We start from the raw sequence: 24118 nt of genomic DNA, 5'->3' as shown, positions 1-24118 counted from the left end.
AGCCGCTTGGTGAGCGAGTTTGCGTATGCTCAGAAAAGAGTATTGACCTGAACACAAAATTGTTGGAAAGGGAGGTAGATTGTTGATAACACGGTGTGGTACATCTGTTTGTGCAACGATGCATCGTATCTTCATCGAGGACATTGTTTAGCGGGTTGATAGTTATCATGAACAACTCTAATTGACCTTAGAGCTAGCAAGATCAATGGTCTTTCGCATAAATCCATTTACTCAATGTTGCAATGCGTATTCTGTAGTCTTGTAGATGTTACAGCTACTTGTGCTGCTCAAAAAGGTCTATAAACCAATGAAATACGCTCTGTTATATTTCAGATTGCATTTGATAATCAGGCACACTATAATCGCATGACATTGCAGCCACAAACGGCGGAAGACCTTTGCAACTTCTCAGTGTCCTCAGCTGTGAGTTCAATTGACACGTTCGGACTAATGCAGCAAAGTCAGGAGGCAATAGTGGGGTGGAAGGGTGAGCGGCAAAATGATCGCACTCCATTTAGCAAGGCGCTCATTTCTGCATCAATGCTATGCTTCGCTTAACTATTTCCACAATTTTATTGCCAACAAATCATGAAAACAATTTGGAAAAGGAGACTATGTGTAGCACGTGCAGACACGAGTCGATAGAGTAGTGAAGGGTATTCATCATCCTCGATTGGCGCAAATGGCTACTCATATCACACAAAAATCGCTCATAAAGTAAATCTTGACTCTAAAAATTATACACTTGGGTTTTAACAGCATCACCGCTCTGGTGGTCTTGTGAACTTGATCGATCCACGACTTGACGTACATTTCTTTTCGAAGATCAAGCAGTAATGGGTAATTTGTACCTTCAATCAAAGCGTATCAACAAAAATTTAAAATTGGGAAGCTTTTGGTCATGAGAAAACAAATTATTGTCTTCAAATATTTACCTAGAGAATTAGTTCTACAGCGTTTGTCATATGAGGCAAAGACCACGTGGTCCTTCTCCTGATTTTCGGCGTGAAGACTTTTAGTCATTAAAGTCTGTTCGTAGTATACAAAATATGGCAGACCAAAAACGTGAAACAAATTTCAACTACAAATACGTACTAGGATCGATGAAAGTTCTTTAGTCGTTCTTATGACTTTCTAGAAATTTAATGTCGTCAGTTTGGGTAAAAATTGTAAACTCACTGAACGTCCTATAGTTTGTATAGCTTCAAAGAGATTTCAAGATTTACTTTATTAATTAGCCGAAAGTTAGAAAAATTATCGGCTCCTTGACATCGTCCAAACGTTGCCATATTTAGTCTAACCTTGTAATGTACGAGATGTGGTCTGTAAACCATAAAAAGAACGAAGAGATGTAGGCACTGGTACCCCCAAACACAGTGTATGCAAATTTTGTACTTCTTATGAATTTTACATAAAGTTTTGCAAAAATTAAATGAAAACGCAATAAATTTGAACAAAGAAATGGAAATCAAAAATTTGCTAATATAGGCACTGGCTAGGTACCCCAAACACAGTGTTATGTCATAAACTCGCTCAGAAGAAGAGTTACTAAAAAACGTGCTGGGTATCCGATGTGAGGCAATGCGTCGCTATCGTGTCAACGATGATCGGATACTCAAGGTCGATCATCTCTATAACTTCTCAAAACTTTTATGTATCTTAGAGCACTGAAGTAAACACCCGAGAAGGATTATTAAGATCACTGATTCTTGGTATCTCTAAACGAAGGTGAAGCCGTTTCGCACACGATAAAGGTAGTTGATGCATCCGCACTTTGCTTAAGCAGTTTATATACAAATTTGAAACAAAGAAATTCGTGTCGTACATATGTAGCTTCTTTTGGCAATTTGTGATTGCCATGTGGAAACTTAAGTCATCTGCGCTAGTCATAAATCAAGATTTTGAGGCGTCAAATGCCACAGTAAACTCAAGTCATGTGAAAGATCGAACACTGAATTGTCTTTTTGAGATCTTTCAATCATTCATAAATTCTATTCAAAGCTTACTAAGCTCATAAATGCAAAGTAGTAAGTAGTCTGATACTTACGACTGATAAACGCGCAAGTTAGCAATAGAATATGGTGGTAAAAACTAGCGACAGATCTCCCCAAGACCTGAATTCTCGATTCGGAAGTAGGTGATAGCCCTTTGCATCTCATGATGGTACTCTCAAGCTAATTGTTTGCCGTATTTATTACCAAGCTTGGATCAGTCGCCGTGGTGCTTGAATGTGCTAATAGCTATATCCATACTGCTTCCTTACACATATGAATGCAATGAAGTTTTAATACTGCTTAACAAGGGCACATAGTATCACCGATTATGGATACCAACTAAAGCATAAACGCAAAAGATCTATCCTCTTAGTATAGAGTACCGGGCAACCAGCACACAGATGAGAGTTTCACGCTACTTCGACGCGTATCAAATTCGCACATGACGTCAAGTAGTCTGCGCTGTAAACAAGCACAAACTGATACTGATGTACCATTATTATATTGCCGGTGTTTCTGCAATCGTACCGAATGAAATATTGAGAACGGAGCCGAGTAAAATCTTAAATGCTATGAAAGGAGCTGATTCAAACGAACAAAATGCAAGTCTGTACGTTCAGTACAGCACTGAGCTAATAGATTCAACACGTGAAGAGCCTGAACATGTGATAGCATAGCAACGAGCGACATTTGCACAGTAATGAAGCCGGAGTAAAGAGTAATCTAAGATACTTTTTAATAGAGAATTTGTCAGTTCTAAAATTGAAAGCATGAGACACTGAGGTGGTGGTTATATTGGCTGCCGTCATGCCCGTCTACTCGTAGTCTCTTTTGTGGTGGTCATGGAGAAGCCCGCTAGGGAGGCATCGATGCCATTATATCTTCATTGACGAGATTATAACGAAAAGCTTTGCTTTGATGTAGCCTTCAATACTGTAAGACAAACTGTAAGTAAAGCCCGTCTGAAGACAAAATAACCAAATGGCGTTATGAAGAGTGTAGCTACTTAAGCACGTTCGTATTATTGACAAATCGATATAGCGGTAAACATTTTTTGTCAGTAAATGAGTATGCCATCCTAATAGTCGCATCGTGACACCTATCACAGATAACTAGATCTTGCACTTAATGTACCGCTGTCCTTCACAATTACCCTCTCCATACTATTTCCATAATAAACATACAACTCAGGAATTTTCTAGATCCTCCAAACGACATCGAAACCCCTGCACAATTTCCATGTCGTGTAGAGCACGTCGCTCGGGAGGAGGAAAAAACCATGATGCCCGCATGCCGTCCGTTCCGCAAATGACGCTTAAGTGTCGCTCAAGTCTCGAGGTCGACTTGTCTCCACCACGACGAGCAGCAAGTTGGTCGGCAATCAGAGTAAATAACGGATCCTGATAAATATTGTACAATTCCATTGCGAGCATGAGAGAGCAAAAGAGTCCAAACACCGCTGCAGCCGCCAGGATCCAGCCACCTAATTTTCCCGGAAATTGATCTCTCTGTAGCCCACACGTATATTTTCCACGCGAACACATTGCGTACTCCATCAGTACTAGCGAAGACGCTTGTACGCTTGTAGCTGTTACGTACAGCAATAGCAACAGAAAAGCCTTCTGGTTTCCTATGCCCACGCAATTGTTGACCCAAGGACTGATGGTAAAACACATACAGTCACCTCATACCAACTCATAAAATAATTGACATTGTCTCACCAGTGATGATCCTGCAGTACAATGCATCGCCTGCAAGTGTGACAATGCGTGGCCCTGTGCATATCAAAGCATTCACCTCTCAAACTTTTTGAATATCTTTGTGCTACCCTTAACGCACCTAGTTGGTCGATAAATGCCACACTCGTCACAATAAAGCAGTAGCGAGCCATCGTCCTCGCACTCTTCGTATTCATTCAATTGCATCTCCTCCTCAATCTCCTCCACGTCATCATCAGCATCATCATCCTCATCCTCTGCTACAGAAGGCGGAAGTCCTTTCAGTTTGAAAGGAACCGTCCCCGGGTTGCTAGTAAGCACTACGATATGGCACCAGAGGCACATGGTAAAAAGCCCCGTAAACCAAATGGTCTCGGACGATCCAATCGGTGACAGCAGCCCAACCCACTGCGAAATTGACGTGAGTACTGCTCCCAGCAGCCCAATCACAAGTATCCAAGCAAAGAGCACAATCACAATACCCGCCACATCCCGCACAAACCACAGCGGACGATGAGCTACCACCTCGCTGTAGCTTCGTCGCAATGGCATAAACGCAATTTTTTTGACTTTCTTTTTACTTATAATGATATTATTTGTCAAAATTCAAATTCAAATGTAATTCATGAAAATTGCGTCTTGTCAAGCCTCTCAGGCTAATCCAGTTTAAGAGGACCGTGCCCCTAGCCTTACCATATAGCGTACGGTTAAGACCGTGATGGCTATATGACAGCAAAAAGGTCACACTGTGCAAATTTTGGTTTCATTTGGCGAAGTTGACGTACAAACACACTTGGATATAATTGCGTTTCCCTTTACATAGACACACTAATCCAACCTGCTGTTTTGAAATATGCGCTGAGAAGCATGAATGGTCTTGTTCCGTGCTGCAACGGGTTGCCGTGCATCTCGTAAAGAGAAAGTCTCTAATCGACGAGTCCCAGTTTACAACACACAGAGGGTGGATTCGTGCGCTCTACCTGTAGCGTTATATATTTGCCTCGAGTTGGTTTCTGAAGCGAACATGTTATACCAAATTGTAAATGCTTTACAATTCTCAATCATCAAACCCTAAAGCAAGTGGCTAGCAGGCTTAATGTCCCAGTGGCCTCTCTTATCCAAATAACCACCATCCCCTTCATCTGTACCAGTGAGTGTCATGATACTTAATCATACACCACACTCCGAACCTTATGAGCCTGGGTCGAAGTCCGAGGAACATTGGTGGCAATAGTGTACCTCACGTACCCATTACACCAGTTCTCACCATATGCGTATCAACGTGGGGTAAGACATTGTGCAACCTTTAACGCTTAGAAGTACAGTAGCGATTACAAAGCTTGACGGTATATTTTTGCTATTCGCCTTGTATATGATTCTCTTGTATCAATTGCAAATCTCACACTCTGAGTCGTAGCGTTTACACTCAGAGTGTGAGATTTGCAATTGATACAAGACAAGCATATACAAGGCATATAGCAAAAATATACTATCAAGCTTGGTGAATCACTGATGATACCGAGCTGAAATGCGTGATGAATTTCTGAGGAACAGTCTCGTCGGTGTCGTGAGCTTCCAGCAGGATAGTTTCTCCATTTCAATATCATTCGGAACTCAAATTTTTCGGGCTTCATCCCTAATTCGGATGTAGTCGGACTCATCAATCGCGCAAATTTGCTTGACATCGACGCGTAATGTAAATCTTACTTACATTCTTGGACATGATTATCTTGGGGCTTCATTGATTTCTCCTTTGAGATGTGGAAATCTATGAGCATACACCGCCACCCTCCTTTAACGTTAGACTTGGTTTCTACAAAGCAGGCAATTCGTACTCCATGTTGCACTTTGTTCATCACATCCATCCAGCTGACAGACAGCAGCTTTTACTGGTCGGATTGGCGGCCGTCATAGTGTATTAGCTACTACATTCAGCTTACCATTTCGATGGTGGAGCACAAAGTCATTATGATTGAAAAAGGCTGATCATCTCGCGACTGACATAAGTATTAAGGCGCAAACTTGCCAGAAGTTATGTCAGTCGTTTAATGCAACTGAGGTGGCATCCAATTCTTTTATCGTTTGCTGGACTGAATTAAGCAGACGGAATAATGTATGACCAAGACATCTACAACTCCGACAACTGTGTCGGTCGATCATAGCGCAAGAAGTTACACATAGCTGTCCAATATCCAGCGTGGTCCTGCAGTGTACATAAGAACACGCAAATGTCATACATGTAAATCTCGACAAAAGTTTACTTGTAAGACAAATGGTGTGTCGGTCTGGACCCAATTTCATTAACTTCCAGAGAAGCTACAATTTTCTTGTAGTCCTCCCGACAAGCCTCAAAGCCGTGCTTTTTAGTCCGTCTGTATCACCAGCATTTGATCGAGATGTACGTTTATACGCTGCATCATCTTATGCGACCAAACAAATCTTTGGTGTTTCGCAACTGCATCGTAAATAATGTCGAATATCTGTCACCTATCAAACTGAGGCGCCTGATGTTTCTGGGTACAATATTTTCTTCATAGATGCATAAGTCCTTAGTAATCTTGTTGGAACTTTAAAAAAAAAATTGAAATAAATTACAACAAGATTTTTCGGTATAGCTCCGCGATCCCAAGTCGGCAATAAATTTGTTCAACGAGGATCATGTACTTGTGAAAGTTGACATGATGGTCGAATTTTGCATCAGGCTACGCATGTTTGTCGAATCGATGGTGCGATGTGGTGGTATCGCATCCGGTATTTGATCTAGAAGTTCATTTTTAAATTCTTACACAACCGCTCGGATTTGTGAAGACACTGATGGTTTTGCTTCTTTGCCGATTGTGGTTGATTATTCGCTTTGCAATTCCTGTATTTACCCTTTAATGGTTGACATTTCGACCTTCACAACTTTTTTCAATACCAATCGACCTTAGGAAAATTGAAAATGTCTTTACAAGAGTTACTTTAAGGCTTTGGATCTCAAAATGCATCGCGTCATTTCCGAGTTTCTGAATGCACATCCAACCATTTCGAGTGTCTCGACGTCTAGAACAACTTCCTTAACATCAAAATTTTGACACGTTCTTATTCTCCGATTCCCGTTTGATAACGTTTTTTATCGTACTGCATAGCCTTGGCTTCCGTAATGAAGCTGAATGTTTCCATGATGGCGTTCTGGTGCCCGCTCTGTGTCTGTTTGTCGCTAGACTGTTGACATCGAGCTACAATATGGTCGTTTCCGCTTCCACGACTAAAGCTAGTGGCTTTTCAGTGCATGCTTTCTTAGGCCTAACTTAATTCTTTGTAAATACTTCATCCGCGTGTGCCCGTGGCGTTAGTACCCGCTTCGGGTGGTTTTACTTTAGACAGGCAAAAAGTATCGACACCTAGGTACTAAGGTATTCGCGAGGCTCATGATTTCACTCCTAGGTAGACCAGTTTGTGAGCGTAATTAGCGCGGACTCTTTGAGTCAAAGCTTCATCTCTGTCCGGTGCACGGCAAATTTGTCGCAGTGGGTATTAGAGTCTGGCTGATGTTTCCACCTGTGTACTCTTTGAGTCAAAGCTTCATCTCTGTCCGGTGCACGGCTAATTTGTCGCAGTGGGTATCAGAGTCTGGCTGATGTTTCCACCTGTGTAAATGTCTTGTCGCGTTCCACTTTATTCTCAATAGACTTGCGTATAGTGAAAAGATGACAACATGCAGTGAGAGCGGATTCACTGTTTCTTATTGGCAGTTTGTAATACCCATCTTTGTATGGTGTCCTATGAGTCTAAAGTTGTCGTGCACACATCGTGGTGGAGGAGGGGTAACGAAGTACGTACTGCGAGATGGTGTACGTACAGCTTTCACCATTAGAACTATTCCTACGGACTTGAAGTCAAGCTCAGAAGTATCAATATATGGCGCTGTGCTGAAATATCAGGACAATGTAAGTGCGGATGAGGGGGTAGTACTTTGTGGGATGTCCTTGAGACACGTTGACGCAACTTACAGGATTTTTACTCTCAACGATACCAGAACAGATTGACTTCATTCAATAATGCATTTTTGAATAAGAAGAACAAATTGAGGACTTAGCTATAAACGCTCTCAAGATCGCGCTTGGATGAAGCGTAAGAGCTATTCTCAATGATTTTACAAATCAGGTATCGTTAAGTCAAAGCGTCGTCAATGGGAGAAGAACGGCAACCCTGTTCCAGTATGCGCTGTGATAAGTTATTTGCTAGAAAAAAGCAGATGGATTCGGCGCGAACGAAAGTTCATTCCCGGGGCTGCTTAATTGGGTAGTATGGTCTGCATGATGATTTTGTGGAAATCATGTTGAGTATGAGAGCTTCTTCGGGAAAATAGCAATGCGTGACGAGCAGCAATCAGTTCTAATCAAGAAACTTCACGGTAAGATTGCTTGCTCCTCCATCTCTGATTTGTAAAAGTTTGCTACTCATGCAATTGGCAAAATTGCCACACTTAATAGCTTTAGTCATGGAAAGATTATGGTACTTGGATACAAATTCGCAATAATCACCAAAGGATAGCCACCATATTAAATATCCGACAATTTGAAGTTTAATCCACATGAAGTGCTAATTCTTCCGTTGTTAAATTGTTTTTCGTGCGCTGTAATTGCTAAGGTTCCCAATCTACGACTTAGTTAATGACGCGACTAAAAAAAACCCTCCAGAATTGGAAAATTTCCGCCTGCGAGAATAAACGACCTTTTTGACATGCCGAAACACATGGGAATCGTTGACCATCTTCATGTGTTGCATCGCCACAACATCAGTACTGGCACAGATCTACCAAAACGCATGGTAGATAACCAGAATCATCCTTGTGGCGGCTTATTCAGAACGGAAGACATAATTGATTGAATCGCGAAAACTTTGAGCCAGCAGCTGTCAAAGAAGCGTGCAGAGCGATGTTGCGAAAATTAGAGACTGGAATCAGTAAAGTCTGAATCGCCGAACTCAGTTGCCTATCCAAATGTACTTTGAACGATGTCAAGCATAGTGAACGGAAGTTATTTTGAAACGGTTTGGTCTCTACGCATGTATGACTCGTCTTGTGTGGTTGTGATGTCGAGAATGGAAAAAACATCGAAGCTGACGACTAGAAGCATCTATGACATTTAGTAATACAGAACAAGATGAATGAATGATCTTCAGGTACAAATGTTGTTAATAAGCTCTGGCTGCAAAGCCATAGGTCAGATAAAGAGGTTTTAAATTCCTCTCCGAGTTTGGAAGATTCTACATTTGGCCACGCAAAAGCGCAATCCTGTCGTTGTTTTTCGCGTGTTGCCATACACAACAGCGATAGATCGCAAACGAAACCGAACGACCTAAGGTGGAATAACGTTGTATGTTCAAGATTACACTTCGGCCTACCATGTGTAATGTATCAGGCTTGGTCGTTTCGGATAAATGTCAAGAGCTCGAGACACAGCTTTAATTATTTTTTTTTAGTATGGCATTCACCAATGGTGTGCGATATTTGTACTAGTGGTGCTTACTCGTGTAACAAGCACTACAGCCTAAAACACCGAGGATTTCAATGTAGCTACGAATCCAGGTATCTATTCCATACGAAGGGTGATAAGTATCGATGAAAGAGTACATGTCGCATCATTGGTGTCAGTATTCAGCGTGAATAGTTTATCTGTTACAGTATCATCATCACCACTAGCTATACGACAAAGAAAAGAAGAGCATTACGGCAGTTTGTTTTTATATAAAGCTTTTTGTTAATGAAAATCTGTATTTAGGGAGAAGACACTTCTCAGGCTGATTGATTAGTAACTACACCACCATCCGTTCGCCGCTTTGCAACAATGACACCTCTCCACGGTGTCACTCGTGGCCACCGTTATGGGTCAATGTTTGAAGAGTCCAAATAAGTACTACTGTACCGCTTTAAGGGCAATATTGGTCAGTGTCTTCTGGAGCCAATTTCGGTGCAGCCACCAGTATGCGACACCGGTCATATCTAATCTCGATACTTACCAGCACCAACCATTTGTTTTCCGAAATCAATGTGGTATTTGCAAATATCGGTACTTATCTAACAATCGAAGAAGCAATCGACTGTATAGTTTTCATAAGGAATTTATTTTCATGCGGCCGCGATGGTGATGTGCTTCAAAAGATGGGAGATTACATTATGAAGGCAGAGGCTGAGATTATGCACAAGCTCAAATCTACCTGTTTGATCTTTAGAGATTCTTAGTGAAACCACAGATGTGTCAGCTCTTTCATTTGATAAACAATTGAGCGCTCTTAAACTGATGCCTTCGGTGTGATTTTGCTCAAACGATCATTGAATACTGAACTGTTTGAGTACAGCCACCATGAAGAGCTGCAAAATTCACCAGCTTATTCTTCGAACACTAATTGCCACATTTATGTAATTTTGTTTACGTAAAATTTGAAAAGGTATCATCATATTTGACAGGGTATTAGTTTTCAAACACACGAGCTGTTGTGTACAATTTACCATCTTTCCCGACTTTGACGACAGCATGACCGACTGTCTGTCCTTGCGAGAGCAGCAATCTTCATAGCCTCTCAGCACCCACGAGTGAACTTGGTGGATGGCGTATTTGTTTAACTGATCGCTAACGGTTACTGACGTATAATAACTGTCTGTTATATGGCTTCGTTGTCCGTTTCGTCTGGAATCTGGCTTAAAAGCTGCTCGTCACTGTCCGTCGCATCGTCGAACTATGCGCTCTCGCTAAGCATTGACTCTTTACCTCCAGAGCTATTTGATGATCCACTTACGCTGCAAAATGCTGTACCACTTGATCTGCAGCAGCGACAGGGATACGGTGCTTTAAAGCTCGAACAGAATGGAGCATTGCGACCTGGGGGTCAAGTGGCTCTCATGACACGCAGGACAGTTGGACTTATAGTTAACTATGTGGCTTTTGGAGCACTTTGTGGAGGTTTAAACAGTCTCAATATTCCTCTTTTTAGTCACTACCTACAATTACAACAATACCAGATCCGCGCAGCGTCTATGATTCTTAATACAGCATGGATGTTTAAGGCCTTTGGCGGATTCTTGACCGATAACTTAAACATATGCGGCTATCGACGAAAACCCTTGTTGATTAGCGGCTGGGTGTTGTGTCTCGCAAGTCTGCTGTGCCTCGGAACGTCAGGAATGCCTCATCCAGGAGAGGCTGAAGCAGCGTGGAGATATCTAACATTTATGCTGTTTGGTTCAATTGGATACTTTTTGGCCAATTCAGCAGCGGACGCTATCGTAGTTGAAATTGCGCAAAGAGAGCCACTTTCAATAAGAGGGCACACTCAAGTGTCAGTATTTGCAGCTCGAATGTTTGGAGCTATTATTATGAACATTTTCGTGACGGGAACGTTAAATGGATCAGCTTATGGCGGTAGTTTCTCGTGGTCGTTTAATGTAAACCAAGTATTGCTGGTAATGTCAACATGTCCAGTAATTTCCTTGGTAAGTTCAATTTGGTTCTTGTACGAGAAACCGACTAGGCAGGCAGTACCAATGTTTGCTTGTTCCGAAGAGAGATCACGTTCCGCTGCCTTTGGATACCAGCAGCAAAACCCATCGTCATTTGATCAATCAATGGGTTTAGGGAAGCGATGTCAGCTAATATGGCGACTTATCCAAAGCCGTGTTATGTGGCAGCTATTGATGTTTGAGCTTATGACAAGCTTTTGTTCGGCGATCGACTCTAGTGCCGTCCCAGCAATAGAAGCGAACTGGGTCAATATGGCCGCATGGCCGAGATCGATTGCATTCGCCGTGTGGTGCTTAGCTTTTATTGCTGGCTTATTCGCAATTCAGCGCTTTTTGCTGCAAAAACCGTGGCGGTATCTCTATTGTATTGCGACTGTCTGGGTCGTAGGTATCGACATTGTAACCGTGGCATGTACAGTTTTCAATGTGCTGCGAAATCGAAGTTTCTGGCTATATATGCGAGTTCTTGCAGCCCCGGCGGTAGCTTTGCGATTCATTGTCCAACTGTTACCGATTGTGGAGCTTGCTCCGCGTGAAATTGAGGGGACAACTTATGGTTTGGTGATTACATTTCGTCATATGGCGATTCCATTGGGCGTTACAGCTTACAATACTATAGGTTCGTACTTTTCAGTCTCACAAGAAGATGTACACCGCGACTCTGGTGCTACCCGAGTGCAGGTTACATTTACGTATCTTATTGCGTGGACATTTCAGCTCATAAGTATCGCATTTTTGGGATTACTTCCCCGCCAAAAACTTGAAGTACAGCAGCTTCGTTATTATGGAGGGTACAGTATTTTCGGAGGATGGCTCGTGGTTGTTGTACTCTTTAGCGTGCTTACTTACGAGACGATTGCTAGCGTATTGTCGCTGTTTGAAAGTACATCCTGCCTTCGAATGACTGGTGGTACGGGATGTGGAAAATGATAGAGAACTTCTGGCTGGTTTGGAAAGAATTTTGTCATATTTATTAATTTGTCAATCCAATATAGAAATGCGTTTCTTTCCTCTTCTCCAATATAATCGTCGTAACAATTTTGCAATGTTTACTAAATAGATTTGAATATGCAAAATTGGATTTCTGTTTTTCCACACTTTTTTTGCGTATTCATACGTATATTTTCACTAAGAAATCACTAGCATACCGGTATTTATTGGAATTACAATCAATATGGCTTTTAAATCTACAAGCCAGTTAGTGTCCTAAGTTGCCATGTGCACCACCATGACATGAAGCAAACACGAAGTTAGTCAAAAGCAACAGACAACCATTTTTAAGAGAAGCAAAAAAGTTCTGTTTTGTAATTCCCTTTCAACAAGAATAAAAACTGCAAGCGCGATCTTTCATTGCAGCAAAATGGACGAGCAGGTAGCAAATGGGCACACGTCTGAAATGCTGGAAGAGATGATCAAGGCTACTCACCACCTGGATGATATTCTTCAACGACTTTGTGACGCCAATATTTCATCAAATGAGCAGACAAACGGTCTAGACAATGCCAGTGAAACAAGCGAGGAAGGTGATGTCCAATTTACCGACTGCAGCGAAAATTTCAACAGTGACGACATTCCAGTGACATCGACATCATACTTTGAGGTATTTTATTGTTTAATTCTATGTCGTGCCCGTAACTTATTCTTGGCTAATGACATGATTGAGTAGAGCATCAGGAAAGCGTTTCATGGTGCTGGTGGAAAAACATTGAAAATCGCAAATTCGACTGAAAGCACGAAAAGCTTATTTGAGTCTTTAGTCGGAGATTTGTTGATTCGATTTGCTACATGTACGCGAGAAACGTCGTTTGTGTTCAATTCTCAGCCACTCACAATTCGTGGCGATGACGTTGAGACATCTTCACCACTAGAGTCAAATTTATCGTTCAGTGAGTTCGTTTCTCGCTTGAAGCAGCAAATCATTACGTGCGATCATATTGTACCTACGGAACGCGCGAATGAAGCTTCGCAGTTGGCGTTTCTGCTATTAGAAATGCAACAGCGACGTCTGCTGGGTGCAATTAGCAATCACTTTCCATATCAACGAGATTCAGTTTATTGGGTACAGAGTTATCGTGTGTGTGAGGTGAGGTTTCTCACAGAAATAACGTTTTGGTTTCGTTTTGGTTTCATCTGAATTCATGCTAATGTATGAGCAGGTTGTTGTTCAAGAAACTGAACAGAATCACCAGTGGGGACTGCAGATAAAGCTAAATGTGACGTCACATCTTCAAGCGCGAGTTGATGAAAAGTTTACGCAAGGAAATGATAATGAAATATCTGTCGAAAGCGATCCACAACTCTCTTCTTGTACGCATTGTCAGGTATTTCTTCCGAAAACATGTTATTTAGGCACTTTCAGCAGGAATGCAGCCTTTCAAACGTCAATAGCTGTTGAGCTCGAATTATACGATCCAAAGGCGGGTGATTCACGCTCTAACGAGTCAAAAAAGCATAGAGATTGTGAAAACCGAATGAAATGTAGTAAAGCTGCGGACGATAATGCATTAAGCCCGATGGAAATGCCAGAGATGATCGAAGTATCAATGTGGGGATCACTTCATGAAAATCCTATCTTAAACAATCCAAGCATAAACCCACCGGTGTCAAAATCGAGGTTTTTTCAACGGGTCGACTTCAAATCGGTAAGTTCTTCGAAGGAGCTAAACGAAAATGAATCTCGATTGCTAACTTTTGGCAGCCATTTCCAAGGAATCGAATTGTACAAGCTGCTTGCGGCCGCTTTCATACCCTTTTTCTCAACGATACAGGGCTACTTTTTGCTTACGGACACACAGTAGATGGAGCGCTGGGTCTTGGAAATAATTCAGTAGATTTTGTTGCTCAACCTACTCTGGTTGATTTCTTTCTCAAAAATTTAATTATTATTCAAAGTGTTTCTTGTGGTGGAGATCAACTCGCTGGAGCACATTCTGCAGCTGTCAGTCAGAAAGGAGAACTTTACACATGGGGAGTGGGAATTACTTTAGGAAATGGGACGCTTAGAAGTGCTTCGACGCCTCAGAAAATAAACCTACCTTCGGTCGAAAGAAGAGCAGATCCCGCTGATGTAGCGAAACCAGTCACCATGGCAGCCTCTGTCTCCTGTGGAAGCGGTTTTTGTGTCGCTTTGACACGTGACGGATACGCTTTTTCGTGGGGAAAGTGGAGCAACGGTCGTCTTGGACTTGGTAGGATACCAGTCATTGCTCGAACTTCTCGACGACATGGAGGTGGAGCCATTCGAAAGCAGTTTCAGTCATTTCAATTGACTCCAAAATTGATTAAAAATGTACACTCTGCTCAAGGAGATTCAAAAACACTTATACAGCCATTGTTTTCAAGAATCGCTTGTGGTGATGGCCACTGCATTGGTCTTACAAGAAGTGGTGCGCTTGTAACATGGGGCAGAGGAAATAGTGGCCAACAAGGCCGAGGTCTTGTTTGTGATGCTCTTACTCCTACGCTTGTGCTTGGGGATCGTTCGCAAATGCGATGGCGTGATGTTGCCGCTGGTGAGAATTGGAGTATGGCCCTTTCCATTAATGGACAGATTTGGTCGTGGGGTGCGTGCGGTGGCGCTGTGCTCGGGCGCGGTTTATACGGCAGCCAAAAAAATGCTCTTCTAGTTGAAAAGATACTGCAGCGCCAGCAAGGGCTTCTATCGAAGTCTAGACAATCAGCTTTAGCGTCCTCATCATGCCCGAGATTCCCTCAACTCGGGTGGATGACGCCACAAATGATACCATGTTTTACTTCATCCGATTGTTGTATTTGTCGAATTAGTGCAGGAGGTCAACACGCAGCAGCTATTTCGTCCACTGGGGATCTGTACATGTGGGGTGAGAATTATTTAGACAACACTGATGTGACCGGTCTCGTTCTTTCCAGCATACCGACGCTTGTAAACTCTGGACAGCAAGTAAGAGAGGAAGAAATGAATATTGAAAATGTGATGGACATCGGAACCCACAGTGTTGAAGACGTGGTGTGTGGCGGTCACCAGACAATTGTCTTGACTTCAAACAGTTTTCTTGCTCGATCCCTGACGAAATTGTATCGCCATATCCTCGCACTGGAAAAACATTTTGATCATACCCGTATCACTGGTGTCGATCTCATTTTAATAGTTTCAGGCCAGCGTCTTCTAGCTCACAAGGTGCTGCTCGCTCAGCGAAGCCCTGTATTGCGTAAGCTTATCCTCGACGAGGAGCAACAGTACGGAAGTCAACGCACGGCGAGTGATGGTGATGATATAATGGAGCTTTTACTACCAACGCTTCGAGTGGATGTGGCTCGACCATTGCTGGAATATATCTATACGGACGACTTTAAAATAGAAGCGAGCAAGAAGTCGTACTACTTGCTGCACGACGTGCTACGAGCTTCGAAACTATACAAGCTTCCTAGTCTAGCTCTGCTTTGTCGCCAGCGAATATTGTCGACGTCTCCATCCTCCCTTTCCGGTACTTCAGTTTCTTCTCCTGGTGTGAGCAATGAAGGCAATCTGAGTGATACAAACAGCGAAGAAGATGGCGAAACGACTGACCAATATGGTAATACTGAGGTCACTCGTACGCTCAATGACGATATGAAGTTCGCTCTAAGTGACCCGATTTTAGCTGATACGATACTTATAGCAGAAGAACGCAGTATTCTTGTGCACCGTTACATGCTGATTGCCCGAAGTGAATATTTTCGCGCCGTGCTTGAATTTCGTCGTTCCACAGCGCAGAAGGTGCAAATTATGCATGCTGAGAAGAAAATGGCAGTCGTCCATGTAGAAGACTCGTATGCTAGTATTGTGCGAGTTCTTCGCTTCATTTACTTCGATCAAGTTACTCTACCGAAGCTCAAACAAAAAGACGCTGATGCTGTAAGCATTTCATTAAAGATTCATGATGAGTGTGACAGCGAAGCCGATGTGAACGATCAACTCTTGGAAGATCTTGTAGCTGCGGACAAGTACGGATTGGAGCGAATGAAGCGACTATGCGAACATGCGATACGTGTCAATTCAAAGAATTGCCTTGAAGTGCTAGCAGTAGCCGAATTAGTACATGCCGCACACCTGAAGCAAGTCGCGATGCGATTTGTGCAGAATAATCTTGCAGATTTTATACTTCGACAAGACGAGTTTCAACGATTTCGAAAAGACTTCCCTCAATTGCTTGAGGAATTATATGCCACTCTGCGCGATGCAAGTCGAGACGAATTTCTCCTGCAAGTGAGTATTCTTTCCTATTTTACTAGCAAGGTCTTAAGCTCATACGTATACCAATTAGAAATGGCATGCGGACGTAGTCAAAATTTTGGCTGCTCAACGCGAGGAAAAAGAAGTGCAATGCGTAAAAGCGTCGGATACTGTAAAAATTCCATGGCTTTCACTGTGCTTAGCTATAGCGTTTGGCACTTCCTACTTGTCTGTCATGCATGCTCAAGAGTACGAATATTCATCGGTTCCTGCTACCAACTTGGTGGCAATTGTCACTCTTGTTGGCGCTATCGTGATGGGATACATATGAAGTACTACAAAGCACGGAATTTTTTTTGCGAAATTTACAGGTTGCTTGGTAGATCATGTAACCGATAGCTCAGACAGAATACAAATGACCACGCCACTCGGTTTAGCTGTTTGTTTCCAGAGCCAAAATACGTATGTAGCACAGAAACATGCTTTTGATAGCACGAGAAACCGATAACCCTTGTGCAATGAATCATGCGCCGAAAAATTGATACAACGTATTCAAATCGTTGTGTGCCATCGCGAAGATAGCTACCATTTAACAGTAGAACGATTGAACACTTGGCTGAGATGCATATCTTGAGATTAAATTCGTCACTAAGAGAATTCTAGTTCTAGATCGAGAATAAAGTGCCAGATACCACGCTCGTTAAGCTGCTTAAAGTCGCACATTGCTCAACCAACAATATAGTTGAGCAGCAGCGCACCCCGTGAAAGTCCAACGATAACCGAGAATTACAGATCGACATTACGAGAATGGTCAGCAGTTCGATGTGCTCGCTTTTGCAATTGACGCTTATCTTGTCTTTAATGAACTAACACAACTTGCGTAAAGCCGTCGTATTGCGTGAATTTCAACCAAAGCACCAGGACCCCGTCAGTTTCATCAGTTTAAGCAAAGTAAGTAGAAATCCGTCAGAACAGGTGCAGATTCGTTTCATCTGATTGAATGTCGTACCCATGCATGTCGCCTCTTTTGGTAATATGTATTGATGAAGTTCAGATCTCCATTTCTATCAAAGCAGCATAATCATTGTTCGTGGATTATAGTAATTGTTTTGCCAACGATTGAGGAGTTTGACTAGGGTCCATATATACCGATAGGTTCGAGGTTGCTCCAACAAAAGGACTGGCTGTACTCAAAGGAGCAGTAGCTTTGATTCGCGAGTGCCGTTTTGATGGCTTGCCCTTACTTGAACGTTCGGGCCAATTCTCTTCGCAAAACAAATGAGCTGCGTCTAGATAGGTCGTCCACGCGTCTCGATTCTGGGCGTCGTAGACACGGGGAGGTATATCGTTGTGAAGTAAAGCATCTATAATGACAGTGACGTTGCCATTAAAGTGTTGATCCATAAATTCAGCCGGTTTCTCCATCTTAAGGTGTTGATTAGCTGCACTTATGAAAAATACGGCCACCATTAAAAGCTCAGCGAGCTTTATCAATTCACAATTATTCGCCACACGTGCCAATCGCTGCTCATGAGTCAGCAATTCGAGATAAAATGTATAAGCTTTTGCCAATAGTTTTAAGTGGCGATCAGTTGCTATTGTTGTATCAATAGTATTGTCTGCGGTAATTAGCTCTCGAAGGCGACCTCGAAGCAACTTGCCTCGTGCTTCCATCACGATAGCCAGCATCAAATCAATGACATCATGCTCCTCTTTGCAGGTGAGCACCCACGATCCCACTTCCTTTAGTCTACCATACGCTGCGTTTTCTACGAGTAATGCAATGTAAAATCGCCAATACTTAAGTCGGTAGTAATCGTACTTCATTTGTCGCTGGTTCAGCTCTTCAAACTTTTTTGCCGTAGGTATGTACTCAGAGATCCAAATTGCGACGACCTGAGGGCGCTTTTTGTCAAAAATAGGTGCCATTACTTTTAGCGCTCGTGCTGCTGCATCGGACGGACCGACAACCTTTTCGGTTCTTCGCCGTGCTTGTATGGCAGCAAGTAGGGTGCTCATTTCGTCACTTTTGCATCCGCTTTGCTCGAGCGTGGAGTATAAAGTTGACAGCCAATAGACCATACGCGCTAACACATAACGAGATGGATGAAAGTATCGATCTTCATTCGGAATGGACTCAAGGGCTTCGATTATATTTAAGGCTAGCCAGCCTCGCACGAGTGTCACGTTTACTTCACGAACGGAATCGTCGCATTCAGTGTCCGATAGGAGAGCTAATATCTCGTCTCTTCGACGAGAATTGGCATGAGTCAAGTCGCCGATAATATTAACATCAAATCCTTCACTTAACGAGGTCAGCTCTGTTGTCTTTTGACTGCTGACCAAGTTGTCGACTCCTACGTCTTCGTTTTCCCCCTCCTCGTAAAAAAGTCGACAAGCTAAGCACAACGCCGACACTGATGGAGAGTCACTAATCGTAAGATCAATCCGCAATGCTTGAAGAGCATAAAACGCATGAACGAGCGCGTGCTCTCTATCCCCTTTCTGTCGAGCATCTTCTGCCTTAACAAAGCAATTGGCCATTTCTTCGGCGGTTGCATATGCCTCTGACAAATTCTGTGAATGAAGCTCGCACCATCGTTTTTTCTTCAACGTTTTACCCACCATGTACAGCAATCGAAAGTGAGTTTCGTAGGCATTTTTGTTGAGCTCACAAATTGCAAAGCTTCTTCGAAAGTACGCTAGTGCCATCAAGACTAAACGTAAGTAAGCGCTACGCGGGAATAATGCAAGATCCATTTCTTTGATCAACGAGAACTCTTGGATAAGGTTGTACAAGAGCATGCCACACTCTTCATTGCACTCGACCATTACACTTTCAAGACTCCTTAACTCTTCATCATCGTTGCTCTCATCAAACTCTGAATCTCTGGCCGACTCGCCATGCTGAGCATAGTTTTTCTCTTTGTTTTTCCTTGCAGCCTCATCAGCCAAATGCGCAGCCCTTTCAAAGCATCGTTTAGCAAATTCAATAACCCGCATGATATACGTCATCGCGAATTCTTCGATGGTAAATGTACTAGATTCAGATTCGTCTCCTAGTACAACTTGACTAATTCCTTGTGCCGAGAAAAGGGTCTTTTTGTCATTTTCGATTTCATCTGAGTGTTGATCTTGCCACTCCTTCATTTTTTTAAAGAGATCCCAGCTTGTTTTTAGGCTCTGAAATGAAATATCACTATGATCTTCTGTGATACCTCCCGATAGACGAGTTGCGTCCGTGTCCAGAATCTTGCTCGTATACCAAAGAAACGCTTTAATTCGTCTTTGCCGTCCAAGCACAGCCGCAAATGCATCCGTGGCAGCATGATATAACTCCTTCATTGTCTTTCCTAACCGAATCCACGAATCAATTCGATCTGGATGGAAATACAACACGTCATTTACCAGAAATCCCACGCGTTCTCTAACGTGTTGTTCCATTTCCGTCAACTCACCCAAACTGCCTCGTCGTTTAACGCGTCCCAGGATATAATTTGCTCCCAACAAATACCACAAATGAGTAAGGCAGCTTTCATCAAGTATCTTTGATTTAGAGTTTGCCGTCTCAATTGGGATCGGCGGAGACACAACATCTGTCAGCAACCCTCGTGGAGCCAAGTATGCCTCTAGCAGCGGATAACTAGTAGCCGGTTGAGCAGCGAGAGCAGCAAAATTTGAGTCGGCAAGGGCATTACGCAGCGCATACAGTAGCTTAAGTCGCTCTTTCTTTTGCCCGTTATTCTTTGGCTTGGAGGCTAACATAATTGGCACAGAGAAACACGCTAATCGCAGTGCGTCTTCGTGCTTAAAAGGTATGGCTGCGCTTTGGAGCGAGGCAAAAGTGGTCCCAGATTTGTGATCTTCGCATCCTGGTAGTATTTGCACATCATACAAACAGCGGTAACATTGACAAATTTCCATTTGAAAGCGCAGCTTGGCTTCTTGCTCGACTTTTTGATCGTCGACCTCTTCCAGATTGCTTTCAACCGCACTACGCGACTCAAGTTTCATTTGAACATCCGCATTTTGAGGTGTATGTCGAGACAGAATCGCGGTGCATGACTCAAGAAAGCACGATCTGCTACACGTATCGCCAACTGATCCAGTGTCAATAAGATAGCTTAAACTACAGATACCATGTTGTCCAAGTCTATCATGAAGAAGGTGAATTAAGTCAACTAGATCATTGGGAAACTTTGTCGGATCTGGCTCACAAAAACTTTCAAAGAGGAGCAAGAACAAAATGGCTCCATTGCCAAAAAGTTGTTTGGAAATCCTAACATCGCTTCGCGCCATTGTCTCCTCCTCCTCCTTCATCAATGTCCCGCATAAAGTCATAAGAGCTGTTCGTTCTATTCGCGAAATCGACAACACAAGCTTGTTGTTACTTTGAAATGCTCTGTTTATCACGCGCAATGTCTCCACGAGAACCACTCGGATGCGGTCACGACGTGTCTGTTTTTTCTTCGAAGAATGAGGTACCAGACTGGACAGTTTTTTATATTCCTTATCATTTCGCAATCGTATGTCATACAATAGATTCGAGAAAGCCTTCACTTTGAACATTCGATCGGTAATGTCGTCTTCACTAGAAAATACCTCCATATCTAATACTCTACAAGTTATCTTAAGTAGGTCGATCGGCGAACGGAAGCGCAAAATAATCGAGGGCTTCAGGCACTTCACACACAACCCACACAACAATAACCAGTGGTGTCGATTGCGTATACTCTCGCAACTATCGCTGGTCAGCTGTCTCAATACAAAATCAATCGCAGCGAGAGCATTAAAACACAAGTCCTCTTCCGGGTCATCAATTACCCTGCGTTCTTCTGTGTTAGCTTTTTCATCCAAAAATTCAATTACGGAATAAAATATAGTTAGCAGAAATAGCACTCGGTCTTCTTCCGTAAACTTTAAGCTTTCCTTGATTGACTCGAGCAACAATTCGATAAGTTTCTTTTTTGCCCCACTCTGGGTCGAATTAGAAACTGGTTCAATTCCAAACTCGTGGAGGAAGTCCGTCATCCGAGAATACTGGGCAGAAGGAAAAAAATGGTCAAGTAAAGCTGCAATGACTTGGTCGTGATTACCTTCATCAAACAAGCGTCGTGCCTCGAAGCAAACATCCGAGAATCGCAGCCCTGATATCTTCTCTTCCAAAATTGCGAGAGTGATCACATTTCCCACTTTTGAATTAGGCAGTTCGACTCGAGTGGCAGCGTGGCTGTTTTCCTTCCTTTCTTCCGAATCAAACTGTTTGTCTCTACACTTCATATAGAACTGTTGTGCCATTTGAGGATTTCCGCAACGCTCGTACATTCGTGCCATGAACCACAGTAAACGCAAAAACTCTTTTTCGGTTGGACTGCTTAGTGGATCTTCAGGGTTTTCCAGCCAGCCAAACTCAAACAGAAGCTTTTGGGCCTGACCCAATAAACTTTCCACTAATCTTCTCACCTTGCGTCCCTTCTTTCCACAGACACGCTGACGCAAAAGTCGATCAAAATGTAGTTCCAATAAAAAAAGCCGGGCGCTAAGACCTAAGCCATTCCCTCTGTAGCGACTGCTGTGACTCGCTGAATGATCTGCAATGGCGATCACTGAAGCTTGCATTTGAAGTGTGCCTTTCGCGACATCTAGTTCCCCATTCAGTGCTCTTTCTAGCCACAAGCAGACTTGATAAATGTCTTCACCATCCCTTTCAAGCCTTAAATGAGACCATTGTCCACACTGATTAAGAAAGCAACGCATCCAATCCATCACCCCACGACTTGACCAGTTTTTAGCATCATCAATAAAAGTCGCAACTTGAGATCTGGTCACACAATTTAGCGAGGATGCCATAGTCGACGCTATTTGCTCTCGAAAAGGTACCTGAGATGAACAGAGATTAACTTTTTCAGTACATGAAGCCAGCACGAAGGACGGTGTGCTTAGAAGAGTGATGTCGTTCGCATCAGATATACGAAACTCAGAACCAACAAGCTTCACGTTCAGTGGGAGCGGCCATTGGATCAAATCAGCTTCTGCACTCATCCCTTTACTTTTTTCATTCAGCACCTCTGGAAGAAAAAAATTTAAACGGTACACTAAGTCTTCTTCGCGAGCTTTCTTCACCGCAGCAGCATGTTCTTCTCGTAATCGCTCCTCGTGACGGCGGGATTTTCGCCTACTGGGATGTACCTGTGCAATGTCCCCTGAGTAGTTGGCACTGTCAAGTGTGTCGTTGTCAGACATTGCTGTGATTAAAGAAGATTCCAAAGTAGTAGTAGATATTGCGATTTCGTTGTTTTTTATGTGCTTTGATGGAGAGGGCACTGACTCTGTGTTTGCACAACTATTAACCTCTGGGTCGTTTGTGCTGCACATGTTGTTTCCAGCCGTATCAACTTCGAGCACCATTTTTTCTTCTTTAAACCCCACTTTGATATCCACCTCTGTCTGCATAACATCTGCCGTCTCACTCCTAGTCACCTCTTCAAATATCTCAAGCAATAATGTACCCAATCTCACCCACGACGGCTCGAGTAGCTCGTAGCTCCTCGCTCGCATTTTCATCTTGAGGGCATCATTCATTTCCTCTTGCAATCGTTTCCTCTTTTGCACTTCAAAATCCGCAATATTTTTTAAATGGTGCAACTTCTTCTTTGCACGGTTAAGTGCATTTAGATCTTGCACTGTCGAAGGTCTTGCTCTCTTTTTGTCAAGAGCCTTTAACGTAGCACAGTGCGGGTCGTTCTGGCGAAGGTAGCATGCCACCCTCTGGTACTCTTTCTCATCCCCAATCTGACTCAGAACCTGCACTAGCGTCTCAACCAAGGGCCAGTATGTAGCATCTACCCTAAGCCCCTCCTCCAGCGTCGTTCGTGCAAGCCACAATTTGCCCGTCTCCAAAGCGGCTGTAGCCATCTGAAACCAGACCACAACGTCTGTAGCATCCAGTGCTAATGCAGCTGCATAGTACTGCAGTGCGTTTTCAAAAGATTGCGCCTCTTGCTCCATTGTGGCTAAGTTCTTATTGCATAGATACTCGAGACGTGGACTCAGATGGATTTGACCGCCAAGGAGTTGCAGATACAGCGTCTTGGCTTGCGTTGTCTTCTGTTTCTGCTGAAACCGTAGCGCACGCTCGTAAACAGCAGCGTTATCAGCATCTTGTGCTTCCTCTGTGGCGTGCTCTTGTGCAAGGCGATCCTGATCATTGCCACCTACCACGTTTAGAGCTGCCCATGACGCCATGCGAATGTGGACTGAGTTTTGGCTTGGAATTGGAATCCAATCGAAAAGACCCACATTCTCATATTCTGAGTGATTGTTGACGTCTTTTCATGTTGTCATCTTTACACCTTACGCAAGAATACAGTGGAACGCGACAAGACATTTACACAGGTGGAAACATCAGCCAGACTCTAAATGAATTTAGCGTGATAGATGATGGTCGCTAAAAATGGCAGCCCCAATTTTGTTAAACACGCAAATGCGGGATACCCACTGCGACAAGGTTGCCGTGCACCGGACAGAGATGAAGCTTTGACTCAAAGAGTCCGCGCTAATTACGCACACAAACTGGTCTACCTTTCAAAGGTAAAACCACCCGAAGCGGGTAGTAACACCACGGGCACACGCGGATGAAGTACTAAGTTTACAAAGAATGAAGTTATGCCTAAAAAAGCATGCACTGAACTGCTCTAACTAATTCAAGAGTTGC

General features: G+C 43.1%; 9 protein-coding genes across 9 annotated transcripts; 5 read left to right on the top strand and 4 right to left on the bottom strand.

Moving 5' to 3' along the window:
* Nucleotides 1-265: 265 nt before the first annotated feature.
* Nucleotides 266-558, top strand: PHALS_01487 (uncharacterized protein; the record flags this gene model as incomplete). Its single annotated transcript, XM_024715887.1, has 2 exons — nt 266-295; nt 352-558. The coding sequence occupies 2 exons, from the start codon at nt 266-268 to the stop codon at nt 556-558; spliced, it is 237 nt and encodes a 78-aa protein (XP_024581541.1).
* Nucleotides 559-2377: 1819 nt separating this feature from the next.
* PHALS_14789 (uncharacterized protein) lies at nt 2378-3478 on the top strand. The gene has a single exon (XM_036407069.1). It carries the CDS (start codon nt 2483-2485, stop codon nt 2669-2671), a length of 189 nt encoding a protein of 62 aa, XP_036263330.1. The 5' UTR covers nt 2378-2482; the 3' UTR covers nt 2672-3478.
* On the bottom strand, nt 3478-4203 carry PHALS_01486 (zinc finger family protein; the record flags this gene model as incomplete). The annotated part of the gene is made up of 5 exons (XM_024715885.1): nt 3478-3502; nt 3594-3653; nt 3716-3769; nt 3834-4120; nt 4195-4203. The coding sequence occupies 5 exons, from the start codon at nt 4201-4203 to the stop codon at nt 3478-3480; spliced, it is 435 nt and encodes a 144-aa protein (XP_024581539.1).
* Nucleotides 4204-5326: 1123 nt separating this feature from the next.
* Nucleotides 5327-5568, bottom strand: PHALS_01485 (uncharacterized protein; the record flags this gene model as incomplete). Its single annotated transcript, XM_024715884.1, has 2 exons — nt 5327-5348; nt 5420-5568. 2 exons carry the CDS (start codon nt 5566-5568, stop codon nt 5327-5329), a joined length of 171 nt encoding a protein of 56 aa, XP_024581538.1.
* Nucleotides 5569-5729: 161 nt separating this feature from the next.
* PHALS_14785 (uncharacterized protein) lies at nt 5730-6263 on the top strand. Its single transcript, XM_024715883.2, has one exon. The coding sequence runs from the start codon at nt 5985-5987 to the stop codon at nt 6180-6182; it is 198 nt and encodes a 65-aa protein (XP_024581537.1). The 5' UTR covers nt 5730-5984; the 3' UTR covers nt 6183-6263.
* Nucleotides 6264-6588: 325 nt separating this feature from the next.
* Nucleotides 6589-6874, bottom strand: PHALS_01484 (uncharacterized protein; the record flags this gene model as incomplete). Its single annotated transcript, XM_024715882.1, has 2 exons — nt 6589-6754; nt 6834-6874. 2 exons carry the CDS (start codon nt 6872-6874, stop codon nt 6589-6591), a joined length of 207 nt encoding a protein of 68 aa, XP_024581536.1.
* A 3487-nt stretch (nt 6875-10361) lies between these two features.
* PHALS_01483 (uncharacterized protein) lies at nt 10362-12143 on the top strand (the record flags this gene model as incomplete). The annotated part of the gene is made up of 1 exon (XM_024715881.1): nt 10362-12143. One exon carries the CDS (start codon nt 10362-10364, stop codon nt 12141-12143), a length of 1782 nt encoding a protein of 593 aa, XP_024581535.1.
* Nucleotides 12144-12573: 430 nt separating this feature from the next.
* On the top strand, nt 12574-16735 carry PHALS_01482 (E3 ubiquitin protein ligase; the record flags this gene model as incomplete). The annotated part of the gene is made up of 5 exons (XM_024715880.1): nt 12574-12813; nt 12880-13296; nt 13370-13855; nt 13912-16437; nt 16496-16735. The coding sequence occupies 5 exons, from the start codon at nt 12574-12576 to the stop codon at nt 16733-16735; spliced, it is 3909 nt and encodes a 1302-aa protein (XP_024581534.1).
* Nucleotides 16736-17499: 764 nt separating this feature from the next.
* Nucleotides 17500-23649, bottom strand: PHALS_01481 (calcineurin-binding protein cabin-1-like; the record flags this gene model as incomplete). The annotated part of the gene is made up of 1 exon (XM_024715878.1): nt 17500-23649. The coding sequence occupies one exon, from the start codon at nt 23647-23649 to the stop codon at nt 17500-17502; it is 6150 nt and encodes a 2049-aa protein (XP_024581533.1).
* Between the last annotated feature and the right edge of the window lie 469 nt (nt 23650-24118).

Source organism: Plasmopara halstedii (assembly GCF_900000015.1).
Source record: "Plasmopara halstedii genome assembly, contig: Scaffold_1561, whole genome shotgun sequence".
NCBI lineage: Eukaryota > Oomycota > Peronosporomycetes > Peronosporales > Peronosporaceae > Plasmopara > Plasmopara halstedii.
Note: the sequence above shows the minus strand (reverse complement) of the source record. Positions and strands in the feature narration are given on the sequence as shown.

Coding starts and splice junctions, on each gene's coding strand:
- PHALS_14789 (XM_036407069.1), top strand. CDS start 2,483: ATGTACCATTATTATATTGCCGGTGTTTCTGCAATCGTACCGAATGAA.
- PHALS_14785 (XM_024715883.2), top strand. CDS start 5,985: ATGGTGTGTCGGTCTGGACCCAATTTCATTAACTTCCAGAGAAGCTAC.